This window comes from Diospyros lotus, chromosome 11 (assembly GCF_014633365.1).
Source record: "Diospyros lotus cultivar Yz01 chromosome 11, ASM1463336v1, whole genome shotgun sequence".
Classification (NCBI taxonomy): domain Eukaryota; kingdom Viridiplantae; phylum Streptophyta; class Magnoliopsida; order Ericales; family Ebenaceae; genus Diospyros; species Diospyros lotus.
Window position 1 is genome coordinate 32,152,883 of NC_068348.1, and position 16,829 is coordinate 32,169,711.

The 16,829-nt window shown below is 31.7% G+C and overlaps 2 protein-coding genes across 2 annotated transcripts; one reads left to right on the top strand and one right to left on the bottom strand.

Annotated features, from left to right (window-relative positions):
* The first annotated feature begins 1,490 nt into the window (after positions 1-1,490).
* Positions 1,491-5,314, top strand: LOC127813260 (aspartyl protease family protein At5g10770-like). Its single transcript, XM_052354150.1, has 3 exons — positions 1,491-1,729; positions 3,823-4,327; positions 4,415-5,314. The coding sequence occupies exons 1-3, from the start codon at positions 1,525-1,527 to the stop codon at positions 5,163-5,165; spliced, it is 1,461 nt and encodes a 486-aa protein (XP_052210110.1). The 5' UTR covers positions 1,491-1,524; the 3' UTR covers positions 5,166-5,314.
* A 2,674-nt stretch (positions 5,315-7,988) lies between these two features.
* LOC127812575 (protein ENHANCED DISEASE RESISTANCE 2-like) lies at positions 7,989-9,232 on the bottom strand. Its single transcript, XM_052353004.1, has one exon. The coding sequence runs from the start codon at positions 9,143-9,145 to the stop codon at positions 8,219-8,221; it is 927 nt and encodes a 308-aa protein (XP_052208964.1). The 5' UTR covers positions 9,146-9,232; the 3' UTR covers positions 7,989-8,218.
* Between the last annotated feature and the right edge of the window lie 7,597 nt (positions 9,233-16,829).

Here is a 16,829-nt window from a genome sequence, read left to right on the forward strand (position 1 = left end):
AAATGAATAATATATTAGTATCAATTACGAGCTGATGGAGAATGTGCTTAGACCGAATTTGAATATTGACAAATCTATTGAATTTGTTTGAAATCTTTTGAAATTTATCTTGGAATTGAATCTATTAATTTTTTTTTTAATTTGAATCGAAGATAAAATGTGTTTGATTGAAATTATTTTTCATAAAAAAACATCACATCACATCACATCACATGCATAGAGACATTTCATTTCTCTATTACTTACCAATAAAAACACATGTTAATATAAAATTTATTACTTTTTAAAAATAACTTAATAATTTCACCTTCCCTTAAATATTGTCTCCTCAAATATTTTTATAACTCCTTCCTACCAAACTAAATTAAAAAATATGGTGCCTTCAACAAGCAACTCAACAGCCTAGAAGTAGGTACAATATATACAATATATAAAAGAAAAGGGGTAAGCTTTTGGGCATGCATCTGCTCAATAACCCGAAGAATTAAATGAATAAATCTAGGTAGCTAGCTTGAGTTAGTCGCAGTTCACATGTCTTGAGAAATCTAAGTTCCAAAACACAAGAAAACCTATATTTTTTTCTCCATATTTTTACTTTTTCTTGTGATTATTTAAATTTTTTTATTTCGATTATACTCCTAAATTTATATTTTTGACTCAATTTAATTTTTATATTTTAACCTTTTTTTGTGATAATTCAAATTTTTTATTATTTCGATTACATTCTTAAATATATTTTTTTAAATTAATTTAATCTATATACTTTAATATGAATAGAGTGTGGAGTGCGATTTTGTTCACCCCTTTAACGGGGGTGACCATCACCCTCACTGTTTATGTGAGTGTGAAAAGCAACAGAACAGTTCTGTTGCTTTTCACACTCACATAAACAGTGAGGGTGATGGTCACCCCCGTTAAAGGGGTGAACAAAATCGCACTTTAGAGTGTGAAGTGTAATTTATTATTTTATTTTTTTTTACACAAAAATATAAATATTAAATTGAGTCGAAAATATATATCTAGCGGTGTAATTGAAATAAAAAAAAAATTTGATATGAAAAAATGTTAAAGTTAAATTAACTTAAAAATTAGCTTAAAAATGTAATTAAAATAATCAAAAATTCCAACAGTTAAAAAAAAAAAAAAGAGTTGAAATTACAGGATTTGGGTAAAGGGTAACCTAGTTGCAGTACCGTCCCTGTCCTTTGCTTCTTCCCTGCCCTACCATTTGGAAGCAACAAAAAGGGAAAGAGATGCCCCAACCAAGTTAGTGGCTAATGTAAACAGAGTTCTTTAATCTCTATTTTTGGGGGGTATAATTAATTATTTAATTAAGATTATTTTTGAATTGGGTGGCCACATTGGACAAAGCCCAATATTTTACATTATATAGAGAAATAAAATAGAATATATAGTGTTAGTGGGGTGACGTGGAAGGTTGAAAATGTTCTATAAAATGGAATGGCTAGGTAGCTAGCTTATATGGCTTATTGAAGAGAACATAATTGAGGGAAAGGTGGGTCAATGGCCACTGCCACTACTGCTACTGCACTTTCCTCCCATTCCCATCGTCTTCTTCTTTCTCTTCTCTTCCTTCTGTGTTTCTCATCAGATAAGGGCTTTGCTCTGAGAGCAGGTGGAGAAGAAGATGCTCTTCTTCAAACTCACCACCACACAGTTCAACTCAGCTCTCTTCTCCCAGCTTCTACTTGCACCCCCTCCACCCAAGGTTCCCTCTCTCTCTCTCTCTGATCTCTCTCTCTCTCTCTCTCTCTCTCTATATATATATATATATATACACACACACATACATACATTGATAAGGTAAGTTGATGAAGAGGGTATAATTTACTCAACAAAAATAGGGTGGGTTTTTATCCTAAGTGGGTAATTTTTCTTATTATAAAGTCTATATATCCTTCTAGCTACTTATGTTTTTCATATAAAAACACCATTTGTATGGACTTATCCTCACCAAATAGGCTTGTCTTAGCCTAGATTTGTAGTGCAATATGCTACATATTCCCTTGCTTTAGAGCACTGTGTGTATTATTTATTTTGTTTTGTTTGTGATTAGGGGTGTGCATTATTTATTTTGTTTTGTTCGTGATTAGGAGTGTGCAAAATTCAGTTTAATTGAAATAATTGAATTAAATCAAATTGAATCGATTAAAATTGTCTGTTCAGTTCGATTTAAGTTACGGGTTAGTTCGATTGGATTATTAAATTTGATAATTTTAATTTGATTTAATTTATATATTAAAAAAACAAAATAACCAGCCTAAATTTTCAATTTGTGCACTTTTTCTTAAGTTTTTTGGATTTTTCAGTTTATTCAGTTCGATTTTTTTTCTTTTTTCTTTTTGATTTTTCGATTGGTTAGGTCTTTTTATATTTGTTCATTTTTTATTTTTTAATTTGTTTGATTCGATATTTTATATAATTTTAATCTATTCAATTTTAACATTTCATAAGTTTGATTATCCCTGTTCATGATATGTCTTGTTTGCAGAGTGACCACAAACAATAAATACATATAATATATATAGTAATAGTAATAGTACTCTCCATTAGCACTTGGCTGGAGCATATATTCCTGAGAAAGACAAACCAAGGATGGAATCGAATAGACTTGAACAGTAGTAATAAGGGACAGTTATATATTAGCCCAAAATCACTTTTAATTTCCATTTTTCGATCGAGATCTAATCTAATCAAATCTCCTACCTCTATATAATTTTTTTTTTATTAATTTTAATTAATTTCCAATCAAGAACATTAGTCAAACTATATATGTTTCATTTTTCAACAAAGCCTGCATGGTTGCATGTACTTTAGATATTGGTATGACTCCAAATTAAATTGCTAGTGTTTCCTCAACTAATTTCTTAATTATAGATATTTATATATGTTTAGTTTATGTGTCATTATCAACCAGCTGTAAGTTAATATGGAAACAAAAACTAATCAACACAAACAAATTGGCCTTCACCATCCATCATTAAGATGATGTTGATATTAAATCAAACAAGTTAAGAAATTGTCGGAAGATAAAATATATATTTTTATTTTTATTTGTATATATTTTTTCAATATTTAAACTTTTTATTATTTTAAAAATATTTCTAAACTTAATTTTGAGTCAATTATACTTATTTTTTTTATTATTTTAATTTAACTCATAAATTTATTGTTCTTAATAAATTTATCGAGATGTGTAATTGACATAAAATTATATAATTTAAATGTAATTGATTCGAAATTATATGATTTAAGAGTATTTTTAAAATAACAAAAAAAATCATTATCTAAATGAAAGGAAAGAAAGCTGTATGATAAGTCACACTAACATATATGTATGTATATGCAATCATGCCAAATTGATAAAGATTTTTGCCTCATGAGCCATGCCCCATGCATGAATGGTGATCATCCCCTCACCCAACTCCTAATTAATCAATAATCAAACATGGGACTGCCCCGGGCACAGCTGGGTGGCAGAAAAAAAGTGATTGTAAAGTGACGTAGGAGACCGTCAATATGGAATTGATTCTTAGGTTTGCAAATTTGTTTATTTTCAGGAGTTATTATTAGTAAGTGTCATCGAATACAGTTTAAAATCTTAATCACCTAAACACATTCTGATTTATTTTTCTCGTGATGGCTACGAGACTAGTTCGACGGGAACAATTGATATCACGTAACCTAATAATCAAACAGGGGATTTGGTTAATTTAATTTTTATCCTCAATTTCATCCCAATCTTAATCTTCATCTTGATCGTCATCTTCTTCTTCTTCTGAATTTTGTAATTATGATCAGAAAAGAAGGGAAAGGCATCAGTGAAAGTGGTTCACTGGCATGGCCCATGCTCTTCTCTTAAACAGAAGGAAGCCACGGCTCCCACTCCGGCTCAGATTCTGAGTCAAGACCAGTCCCGAGTCAAATCTATCCAATCCCAGGTCAACTCCGGCCGGACCAAGATCGACTACTCCCAAGCCGCCACCCTCCCGGCCAAGTCCGGCAGCTCCATCGGCTCCCCCAACTACATCGTCACCATCGGGCTGGGCACGCCGAAGGAGGACTTCTCTCTGATCTTCGACACCGGCAGCGACCTCACCTGGATTCAGTGCCAGCCGTGCGCCGGTTCCTGCTACAAACAGAAAGACCCCATCTTCAATCCTTCCCTCTCCAAATCCTACAAAAACGTCACCTGCGACTCGTCCCAGTGCTCCCTGATCGCCTCCGCCACCGGGAACGAGCCCCGCTGCTCCACCTCCACCTGCATCTACGGGATCCAGTACGGCGACCAGTCCTTCTCCGTCGGGTAATTAAGGATCGAAACGACAAAGAAGCTATTTTGATTCATTAATTCTCACACTCTAATCTCTATTTATGTATGTGCTAACTACAGGTACTTCGCCAGCGAGACGCTAACGCTAACGCCCACCGAGGTATTCCCCCGATTCCTCTTCGGCTGCGGCGAAAATAACCGCGGACTTTTCAAAGGCGCCGCCGGGTTGCTTGGCCTCGGCCGTGATAAACTGTCGTTCGTCTCACAAACTGAATCCAAGTACGGAAAATACTTCTCCTACTGTCTTCCATCTTCTTCCAGCGGCACCGGCCACCTGACGTTCGGAAAAGGAGGAATCTCCGGGAACCCAAAGTTCACAACTTTGTCCATAAACCCTCAAGGCCCTTCGTTTTACTTCATCACCATTATCGCCATTAAAGTGGGCGGAAAGATTCTACCCATCTCCCAGTCGGTGTTCACGACCGCCGGCACTATCATCGACTCCGGCACTGTCATCACGCGGCTGCCGCCGGGGGCCTATACACCCCTCAAAACAGCTTTCCGGCAACAAATGACGAAGTACCCATTAACCAATCCCCTGTCCATTCTGGATACGTGCTATGATCTGAGCAATTACACCACCGTGACTGTCCCGAAGATAAGCTTCTATTTCGCCGGAAACACCGAAGTTCCCCTGGACCTGTCTGGGATTCTCTACCTCGCAAGTCTGTCTAAGGTTTGCTTGGCGTTCGCCGGGAACGACGATGCCTCAGACTTGGGGATCTTCGGGAACGTTCAGCAGCAGACATTGGATGTTGTTTACGATGTTGCAGGAGGGAAACTAGGGTTTGGACCAGGAGGGTGTTCTTAAGCATGACAGAACTTTAAATTGTTAGCTCTTGGGATCATGAAGAAGGGATTTAGGTCTATGATGGAAGGTATAATTAGTCTCCATTTGTGAAGGAAGAAGTGTTTCTAAATGATGAATAAAAGGTATAATATATATAGATCGGAAAGAAAGATCAATTGTATAATATAATATACAATTGTGCTTCCAAATAATTAATAAAAGGTATGATATAGTATTTCTCCTCATTCTAGCTAATAAAATACAAATCAAAACAACAGTTGTAGAATAAAGGATCCAAAGTGGGCTTCAGAGGAGAATAAAAATTGCATCTTTAGTACCCAACAACCTTAAGAAGGAAGAGTACGTGATTGAGATTGGAACTAGCGAGCCGCCTTCTACCAAGTAAGGTTAATTACAAGAAAGAAACCATAATCATCTATATATATATGGCGCTTGTTCACAGGCATGGACCACAATCACCTTTGTTAGGCCGATTGTTCGAAATAAAATAGAAAGCGGAGCCCAGAAGCCAGCCAGCCAGTACTGGGCCGAATAAGAAGGGCAAATGCAAGGAGAAGTGCTAGGTTGTTCAATTTTATGAATAAATATTTATTAATATTTTATGTTTCAAAAAGAATAACATTTTTATTTTTAAAACATCTTTTTAATATTTTCAATTTATAGTATAAAGTTAAAAAAATTAATATATATATATATATATATATGTTGTACAACCGAAGGAACCTTAACCTCCCATATTCTAAAGCTGTCAAAGCTGCTAAAGATTCTGAGCCAAATTACTTTGTTTATTTTCCACAAAAATCAGCAACGATGGAAAGAGAGGTGGATGCCCCACCCAGGGGCACTTTCCCTTCATAAAGGGGGCGGGAACCCATGTGATATGCCGCATGCACCTCTATTATTAATATTAATAATTAACTTATCGACAACCAACCAATTGCAACACACAAATGCTTCGCTTCGGGACACCCAATCCTCGACTAAACTCTTATTTTTGTTAGGGTGTTTGATTGACAAGAAAAATATAAAAAATATATTTTTTTAATTAAATTTTAGTTTGGATATTTGATTGATAATTTTTTTTATAAAATTTATTTTTCCCTCAAATACAAAAGTGTCGTATTTTTAAAAAAAAAAAAATCAATTCTTAGCGGAAACTAATTTTGATTTTCTAAAAAAGTTAAAAAAAAAATTCTATTTTGTTCAATCAAACACATAATGTACTTTTATCTCTTTTTTTTTTTTAATTTTTGATTATTTTAATTAAATTTATATATTTATATTTTTAAATTAATTTAATTATTATACTTTAATTTTTTTTATATGACAACTCAAACTTTTTATTATTTTGATTACGTCTATATATTTATATTTTAGAATCAATTTAACTCACATACTTTTATATATATATATATATATAAATAAGATGAGTTAATTAATTATTTTTTTATACATTGAAATATAAAAATTAAATTAATTTAAAAAAATAAGTATATAAATATAATTAAAATAATAAAAAATTTAACTTAATACATTAAAAAAGTGTCAAATTATAAATATTAAAATATAAATTTACAGGGTAAAAATATAAATTTGATGCCAATCATACCATCAATCTATGGTCATAAAAGATTGCCATTCTAAGATTACTAATGCTTAGGTGCTTAATCTAGCATTTTACTGATTATTTCTAAGCCAAGCCATGGTTGTCAAAAACAGTCCTCCATCATGTGATGTACGAGACTAAATTTGACCCATTAGATACTCCAGTCCTCCGTCATCAAAACGTCGCTTTTCCAACCGACAACACATTTGCTTCTCGAGCCTGGCCTCAGTCGACTATGACATTGACAGCTCTGCTTCGATTAAATTTGATACCCTTTTTCAGACTCATTTACTTTACCATCAACTTCAACCCTGTTTGTTAATAAACAATTCATAATCTCTGGAATCAAGACTTACAGAGGAAGTCCCCCTTGTAAAATGAGTCTCTGATCTACCTTTGTACTCCCCAATTTGACCCATTGCATGGGCCATTCAATTCAAGCCACTGTAAATGACCCAATGCCAATGGGCAATGGATTACCAATGACAATTTAATCACTTCAGTCCCTCTTAAACCTTGAACCTTATATTAACAATGACGGACCACAGAGTCTCATGAACTCATATGTCCTCCATTATTAAAACTCACTCAAAACACTAAGAAGCACACCACCTCCCTCCATCAAAGTACAAGATTGTAGACCAAGAGACAACAACCAGTCAAAGCAAGTCTAAACTTCTAATTTGGGCGATTCTAATGCTCTCACAGTTTTTTATTTTTTCCCAAGCATTAGTGGTTTTGTAACTCTGGTCTAAATTTCATTACCTGGGGCATTCAGTGCCCATTCTGTTCTTCCCTCCGATGAGAGCTGTAGACTCCCCGTCCCCACCACAGCACGGGGTCTGTAAAACCCATTAAACCCACCACAATTTCTAGTTTTTTGAAGGAGCTTTTATTAACTGCATTTTGCTATCCGTACACCAAATGGGCATGAGAGCCGTGGCCACCCAAATCTACACAGTGAAACAGGAGTCCCCACCCAAGCCAGTGCGCATGTCTCCGTCCAAGAAGCTGCCAAAACGTCATACCACTCAAATCCCAAAAAGCACGATAAGGCCACAGACCAAAACAAACAAGTCGAGACTCACGCGTTGCTTGGGAAAAGGAAATGCCACAGAGTACCCCCTCTCTCTCTCTCTCTCACACACACACACACACACACACAAAACATGGATAATCATTGTCACAAAAAGTTGTCTAATTCTTACGGCATATGGTTTCATCTTCAATCATTTCATTAGAAGAGTCAAAAAGAGCAATTGAAGTTTCTAGACAGGAGGAGGAGGAGGAGCAAATGGCCGACATTGCTAGAAGTTATTTATCTATATCTACAACCATCGATCCCCATAAAAAGGGTTGGCTTTGAAAATGGAGCTGTTAAAGAGCTTAAAACCAAAATCAAAAGCATTAATTCTCCTGTACCATCGGTTCATCGGCGCTCTCAAATTCAATCGTCGCCGTCGTCGTCCTCAGGTTTGGCGGCCCCAACCCTGCTGTGGTTGATGTTAAGGATATTTATTTTCCGAGACGGCGTCGTTTCCACGAACGAAGCCGAAGACATTTCCATCTGGCAAACCCTAACCGCGCCGAAAAGCCTCTCCGGGAGCTCCTCCTCCGCCTGCGCCTCCACCAGAAACCCCATATCGATCGTCACCGCCGTCACGTATCCCAATGCGAGGTGCAGGATCGCGCTGGCGATCGCCGAGCTTCCGATGTCGACGTCAATCTCGAGGTAGTTCGGACCTCTGTGATAGGTACACGTCAGCGCCTTCCCGAGGAGGCAAGCCGAGTAGTTCCCCACGGCGGTCCGGACGATCCAAGGTCCTTTCACAATCCGGTTCACGATCTTGAACCGTTGGTTCCGGAACGCGTCGTCGCCGTCAACGAACCTCTGGAGAAGCGAGCCGGAGTGGATCGGATCGTCGGTCGCGAAGTAGAAAACCGCGCTGTGCTGGTCCCGGCCGGGGACCTGGAGATTGACAGCGATAATGAAGGTCTTGCCGCACTCGCCTCGCGATTGAGCCTTCCGCAGCGCGTGCATGACTCGATTCTCCGGGCGCGCGAGCAAGTTCTCGAGCTTGGCCGCCGACCGGAGCCAGTCAACACCGGCCGGCTGTAGCAACCACTCACCAGAGGGGGACTTCTGCTTCTTGGAGAAGAAGTTTTTGGCTCGGAGGGAGAACAGATCGCCTGGAGGCGAAGCCCAGCCGTTGGATCCCGTGTGGAGGTCCACGTGTTTCAGAGACCCACCGTTGATTGCTTCGTCTCTCCAGTCGCCGCCCTGCTCCCCAGCGGGCGATCTGGAGCACCGTCCGGCAAGTTCGGCGCCGGCTCTGTGGTGCTTCAGTTTCTGCTTCTGCTTCGTGGGGCACATATTCGTCGTTCTCTCTGCCGCCTTCTCTCTCTAGAGGAAAATTCCACGAGAGCTGCTCGGCCCAGTTCGGCTGCACAGAGAGGAAGTATAAACATGAGGGATGAAAATTCTCTACCCTTGCGTTTCAAGGAAACTACGATTCTGCCCTTTTCTGTTTTGCCAGCTAATTTCCTCTTTCTTATAAGCTTTATCGATTAAAAAAATAATAAATTGATGAGTCACGAAGGCATGTGAAGTTTTAAAACATGGTATGATTATTATTAATTAATAGACTTTTTTAAATATAAAAAAATATAATATAATAAACATTCTTTATCTAAAATTAAATGTTATGCATTACTTCATTTAAAATTAAATGTGTGGGCTAAAATTAAATGTGGGGGCTATACTTATCGAATTATAGCCAAATTTGTATTTTTATCTTTATATTTTTATTTTTATATAATTATTTAGATTTTTTATTATTTTAATTATATTTTTAAATTTAATTTTTAAGTCAATTTAATAAATATATTTTATTTTTTTTATATGATAATCTGAATTTTTTGTTATTTTAATTATTTTCATATATTTTTATTTTTTAATCAATTTAACTCTAATATTTTATGTAAAAAAATATAAAGTGAAATAACAAAGTGTATATCATATTGTATTCATATCAAAATATATAAATTAAATTAATTTAAAAATATAAATTTAAAAATATAATCAAAATAATAAAAAATTTAAATTATCACGTAAAAAAATAAAAGTATAAGTATTAAATTGTTTAGAAAATACAAATTCAATAGTGTAATTGAAATAAAAGAAAGTTAATAGAAGCAAAAGTACAAGTTATGCCTTAATTAATAGACTTTTTAAAATTAAAAATATATATATAATAAACAGTATATTTATTATTGCTTAGTAATTATCTTTAAAATAAATATTATCACACGCATGATCTAAAAATATAATTAAAATAATAAAAATTAAAATTATTACAAAAAAGAAACAAGTTCAATTATGAGATGATTGGTGTATATTTTTTTAAAACAACTTGAAAACCAAAGGAAAGGCCAAATTTGTTTTCATAATTTTAATTTTTTTTTAAGTTAACAAATGTCTAAATTAGATTTATAGATACTAATGTGATCAGTTTGAATCGGATTGGGTGAAGAAAATTTTTATTTAAAGAACGAAAACCAGATCGCTAACCTATTAATTAATCGACACAGTTTGATTCAGTCAAATTGGTCCAACAAATTAATTTTATCTCTATTTAATATGAATTTAAAAACATATATACACATTAATATATATGTTTAACCAAAATTAACAATAATTTAACATTTACCTTTTGGCTCAACAAAATAATTCAACTTCAAATATGCTTTGATGCATGAAAACATCAAAACGGTGCTTGTTCAGCATTTTCAAAATATTTCCTATATCGAAACACCAAAAACACTAAAAAAAAGTTTATGATCAATTTTTATAATTTTAAAAATATTTTGGGGTCGTTTCTTAATATTAAAAAAATCTTATAAATGTGTTTCTATTTTACGAACACATTAAAGATGGAAGCAATTTCGCATTTGCTATCCCGACGATCACGTTAGAAACATAAACGACTTGTGTTTATTTTTATTTGAATAAATGATGGAATTTATGTTTATTTTTATTAAATAATTATTTTTTTATATTAAAAAGTATATTTACAAAAGAACTCTATATTTTTTTATTTATGTGTTTTTCACTCGTTTTCATTTTTTATTTTTTTGAAAAATATCATTTTCTCATTCTTATTTTCGTTTTCGTGTAACTTAACAAATATGTTATTAATAAAGTACAATAATAAATTTATAGCTGTGAAACAGTGTTCGCATTCAACCTCTAGCATTTGAGAGTTTTTTTATATGATCAGACACAGTGATCGAGAAACTTACTGAATGGAGGCAAAAATACAAAAATGCCCTCGTCCACTTCGCAGCGAAGTGGGCGAGGGCATTTTTGTATTTTTGCCCCCATTCAGTAAGTCTGCGAAGTAGACGAGGGTATTTTTGTATTTTTACCCCCATTCAGTAAGTTTTTTTTACTCTCAAGACTTTTTTTTTTGAGAAACCTATAAAATAAAAGATAATTAAAAATACTGAGTGTTTTTTGTCCGAGTTTTTTAATACTTAAGTTAATCTCACTCAAAAAAATATTTAGAATATTTAGATAGTTTATATGGAAGTTTTTGCTACTTTGATTGAAAAATTTATCTTTATTTAAATGAATAAAATTGATAACTGAAAAAACATTCACGTTCACTAAACTTGTTTGTTTTAATATTTAAATAAAAATTTTAAAGGTGAGTAATTAAGTAGCCTTAATTCAGGAAAATTCTTGAAAAGTATATCCCTACCACCCAAGTGTGCGTAGGAAAGACAGTCACCTCCTGGGCTAGATTCGTAAATTAAAGGGAAATAATAGGGACAGTCCGGAAATGAAGAAATCGAGGAAGGACAGCGAAGCTCGGGGTCGGCTTTTCGACGCCGCGTTGGACTTCTCGTGGCAGTGTGATGCAAAGCGTCCTGATTCAATTACCACGGGTTGGCTGTATCTCCGTCACCCGCATCCACGCGGGCCCCCACGTGGCATTATTTCCGTTCCTTCAGCGTAACCGCCGCGTCTCTACCTTCAAGTCTTCCCCATGTTTTAGAATGTTAATAACGACGACAGTCACACTGGTGTATTTAGCGTATTTTAATTTAAATATTTTTATTAATTATAAAATATGATATATTTATTATTAGTTAATATAAATATTAATATTAAAAATAAAATACATTAAATACACCTTAACTAAAAAAAATCCCTTTTTTATTGAGTTGATGTTATCCTTAAACATAATAATTAGAACTATATGTGAGAAGCATTCAAGAAACCTAAAAGAAATAAAAACACAAACTTTTGAAAATCGTGTGATGTCGAGAAACAAACTCCGGGAGGCTGTTTGATGTCAAAAAATAGTTTATAGGAGATCGTGAGACACTAGAAAGCAATCTTCGAGAAATTATGAGATGTTGAAAAATAACTTTTAGAATATCGATAAGCATTAAGAAACAAGATCTTAGGCCATCTCTAATAGAAAGAGCAAAATCACTGATTTTGCCATTTTACCATCTCTAATGGGACAAGAAAACATCACATCATTTTGGTTTGATGAACAGTGGGATGCCACTATACGCCCACGGGAAATTATGGCCAAATTGCCTCTCTTATTTGCATGTAAAAAAATATTATTCATATTATATTCTCTCTTAATTTTGTTTTAATATGTATAATTATTGATTTTGATTTTAATTTGTGTATTTAATTTGACTATTATTTTTAACAACATAATAAATTAAAATTAAGTAAAAAAAATTATAATTATTTAACTACATAAAATAAATTGTTTCATAAAATCTAAAAAGTTGAGAACAACATAAACAATAACACTATTCATTTGGTGTAAATTGAAATAAATTAATTATTATGAATTAAAGAAATAAGGAAATAGAAATAATACTATTCATTTAGTGTAAATTTTAGTGTAATGGGTTTAAAAAAAACTTGATAGGATAGTATGAAAATTGTATCATTTTAGTGCAAAAATTACACTATTTTGAAGTTTTGAATTGGAGATGGTCTCAGCACCCCGACCATATTTAGCATACACATTATTAAGAGGTTGTTTGGCTTACCATTTTTTAAGATGATTTTTAAGTCTTTCTATTTATAAGTTGGGTAACGCTTAATTTGATAACGTATTTGAATAAATTTGATTTAAATTGTCATTTATAAAGTTATGTATTTAGTTTAAAAAAACTAATAAACTATCAAAATTTAAAAAAAAATATTAAAATAGATATGTTACCAAATAATATAAATAAAATTTATAAAAAAATAATTTTTAATAAAAATAAATTATAAATTAATGTTCAACTGATAAAATTATTACAATTATATGTTAATAAATTATATATAATTATTAAAAATATATATTAATATAAAACTTTATATTTAATTCATAAAAACATTATATATAAAAAGGGAGAGATGAAAGAGATGATAGAAAGTGGATAATGGAGGAGGCGATGATAGACAAGGAGGAGACGACAACAGATGATGGAAGAGGCACCGGCCGATTTGCTAGAGGTGGCTACAACGAAGGCAATCATAGAAGGAGATGGGATAAAGAGTTGTAAATATTTGACTTGTTTGATAGTAAATTTGTAATTTATTTAGTCAACGAAATAAGTTATCAACAACTTATTTGAAAAAATTGGGGTTAAGTTATTTAAAATGCTATTAAAATAACTTATAAGTTCGATATCATTTAATATCTTAAATTTTTAATAAATGTATAATTAAATATGTTACGTAACTTATAAATTGACGAAAGAGCTTATACCGCTAAGCCAAACACTCCCTATATTGTTAATGGTGACCAAGTGCACTGATTGGACACCCTTAACGAAAATGAAATTAGTTTATTAAACTAATTTAAACCGAACCAGACTATATAATAAAGCATGCAATCACAAAGATGTAGCCAAAGAATCATATGTTAATCCTTAACCATCGGCACCACATGGACAGGCTGTGGGCGGTTGTTACATTATACTTCTCTTTCCTCTGGCCCTCTCTGTATCATCGCAAGGGTCTTGGTTTTAAAAAAAATAATAAAAAAATCAATTATGAGACATTGATGGTATGGCATAGTATTTCTCTAATTGATGAACTTAAATCTATCTAAATGATTAAATTATAAGAAAAATAATTTATTATAATTTGATAATTTTAAAAATCACTTGTAGTGGTTTAGTTTAGGTTTTGATATTTTTTTTTTTTTGTAAATTTTATTATTTGTCACACCATTCATTTAAATGTGGAGATTGATTGGTAACTTAAAATGTGTATAACAAGGGGTGGAGATTTTATGTTAGCATTTGATAATACTTGAGAATTGATTTATGGGTTAAATTTTATTTATAGGGTGTTTGGCGCAACAGTTTGACCATTTATAAGTTATCAATGAAGTTTAAATGATATATAACTTATTTAGTTACAAATTTGTTAAAAATTAAAGAGATTAAATGTTGTCAAATTTAAACTCTATTTGACAGCGTTTTTGAAAAGTTCATTCCACCTTTTCTCAAAAAGCTATCAATAACTTATTTAGTTGACTATGTATTTGATAATTTTACTTTCTAACAACTATCATGTTGAGCCAACTTATTCATATTAATTAAATTTTAATAATTAATAAAAAATAATTTTTAATATATAAATTATAGTATTTTTGGTGATTAACAAAAGAATATTTTTCTCAAATATATTAATTGTAGTACCGAATTATTTTTTATTAATTTATAAAATATTTTTCATAGCATATGTATTACCAAAAATACTTTTTTTATATCATATGTATTATCAAAAATATTATTTTCTATTAACAATATTTTTTAAATATATTTTCGATGAATTTATATAATATTTTTATAGCATGTATAATTCAAAAAGAATATAACAAACTAGTTGCACTTCCTATGTCTTGAACCCTAGACCTCTAACAAATTTTAAGCATTCCCTTACCAATAGATCTATAAACTCTCTTAAATATTTAAGTGCATATATTAATTTTAAGTTATACTAAATTTTTCTATTATAACGGTCAAAATTTTTGATCGTTGGAAAAGTGGCCAAAATGGCTATAAATACCTCCAAAATCATTTTTTGAGCATCCAAGTGCTTTCATTGCATATTCAAAACACCCAAAAACTCTCAAGCAAAGCATCCAAGCAATTCGAGACTTTTGAAATATTATTACATATCACACTGAAAAGTCATAAGGCAAGAGAAGAAAAGTTCTTAAAGTCTTCTACAACAAATCTGAACTTCTTCATTTGAAGTTACAAATTTATTTATTTATTTAAATATTATTGACTTGTATAATTTGTTCTTAATTACTTATTCGTGTCCAAGTGTGAACAAATTATTTGTAACATTTAAATTATCATTATGGATTGTATAGGTTTCCTAGAACCATTAAAATTTAGGTGAATCTAGTTTTCAAGGTAAGTTAAAAAGAAAACATTGGTGTTGTGGTTGCCTATAACTCGTTGTAATCTAGGTGTGTATCTAGTTTCTAAGGTGAACTAGTATGAAAATCTTGGTGAAATTATTTTAATGGAACCCCAATGGTGGTTAGACATTGGAAGAGTGAACTAGATGTGTGTGAAAACATCGAATTACTATAAATTGTATTGTGCCTCTTTGTATTTATTTTTGTTATATCTTGTGACTTACATTTATTATTAATCTTAAATATAATTTATTATATTTATCAAATATATATTTTTCAATAAAATCAATAATTAAGAATATTCATTAAAAGAGAAAAAAAATTTAATCACTTAATTCACCCCCTTCCTAAGTGACCATAACTAAGGGACCAACATATCATATTTTCAACTACCATAAAACATTACAAAACTCTTTCTGCCTTCCTCATCTCCATCTTGTCGCCTTCTCCACCTTTTTCATGGCACATGTCACCTCCAGCCTCATCCCGATCGTCGCCATCTCCATCGCCTCCATATCCGTCTATCACCTCTTCCATTCCTTTCTCTTCTCTCTCTCTCTCTCTCTATATATATAATATTTTATGAAACATATATATTTCTTAATAATTATATATAATTTATCAATATTTAATGGTATAAATTTTATTAGTTAGATATCAATTTATAATTTTTTTTTATGAATTTTATTAGTATTATTCAGGACCATGAACATTTTTGTCTTTTATTAAGTCCTGATAGATTACTAGTTTTTTTAAAACTAAATACATAATTATATAAATGATAACTTAAAACATCTTTATCTAAACACGCTATTAATTTAAAAGATATCTAACTTTAAAACTCCACACAATTTTTAAATAAAAAAACTTAAAAGTCATCTTAAAAAATGATAAACCATAAACCCTCCTTGTCTCAATTCATTGGTTGAGTGTTGTTCAATTTAAAAACTCAATTTTAACTAAACAATGATTTATTCCTCTCATCATTTATAGTACAAATAATGATTTTTTTGTACTCTTTAATAATTTAATTATTAAAATTAATATAAAAACATGTTAAATATAGTTGTTTTCGATGGTAAGGTGGGGGAAGGTTAGGGAAAGTAGAAGATTTAATACTAATAGAGACCCTTTAATAATTAAAAAATATGATAGATGTAAAATATTAAAAATAAATATCTTAATTATTAAAAAATATTATTTTAAATCCATACCGTGATTGAATATAAATAGAGTCATTATTTATGTCACGTAAAATGTCATATTATATAAAAAAATTAAGTCAGTAAGACATATCATATTAGACTTAATATATAAATATAATATTTAGACCATCACCAATTAAAAGTTTTGACATTTGGTTCCTAATATAAAAAATACCAAATTTTATTAAAAAAAGACAAAAATTAAATTAAAAAAATAAAAATATCATAAAATATTTAAAAAAAGGACATTAAATTTCATAAAACCTAAAAAACTTCATAAAAAATAGGCATTTTTTTATAATTTATTTTTGGTTTTTTTTTATGAATTTTAGGTTTTTCATAAAATTTAGTCTCTTTTTTAAAAATATTTTTAGGTCTTTTT

Bases quoted from the DNA above. Each gene is read 5' to 3' on its own strand.
- LOC127812575 (XM_052353004.1), bottom strand. From the start codon at position 9,145: ATGTGCCCCACGAAGCAGAAGCAGAAACTGAAGCACCACAGAGCCGGC.
- LOC127813260 (XM_052354150.1), top strand. From the start codon at position 1,525: ATGGCCACTGCCACTACTGCTACTGCACTTTCCTCCCATTCCCATCGT. The intron at 1,730-3,822 runs GTTCCCTCTCTC...AATTATGATCAG, and splicing joins TTGCACCCCCTCCACCCAAG to AAAAGAAGGGAAAGGCATCA. The intron at 4,328-4,414 runs GTAATTAAGGAT...TGCTAACTACAG, and splicing joins GACCAGTCCTTCTCCGTCGG to GTACTTCGCCAGCGAGACGC.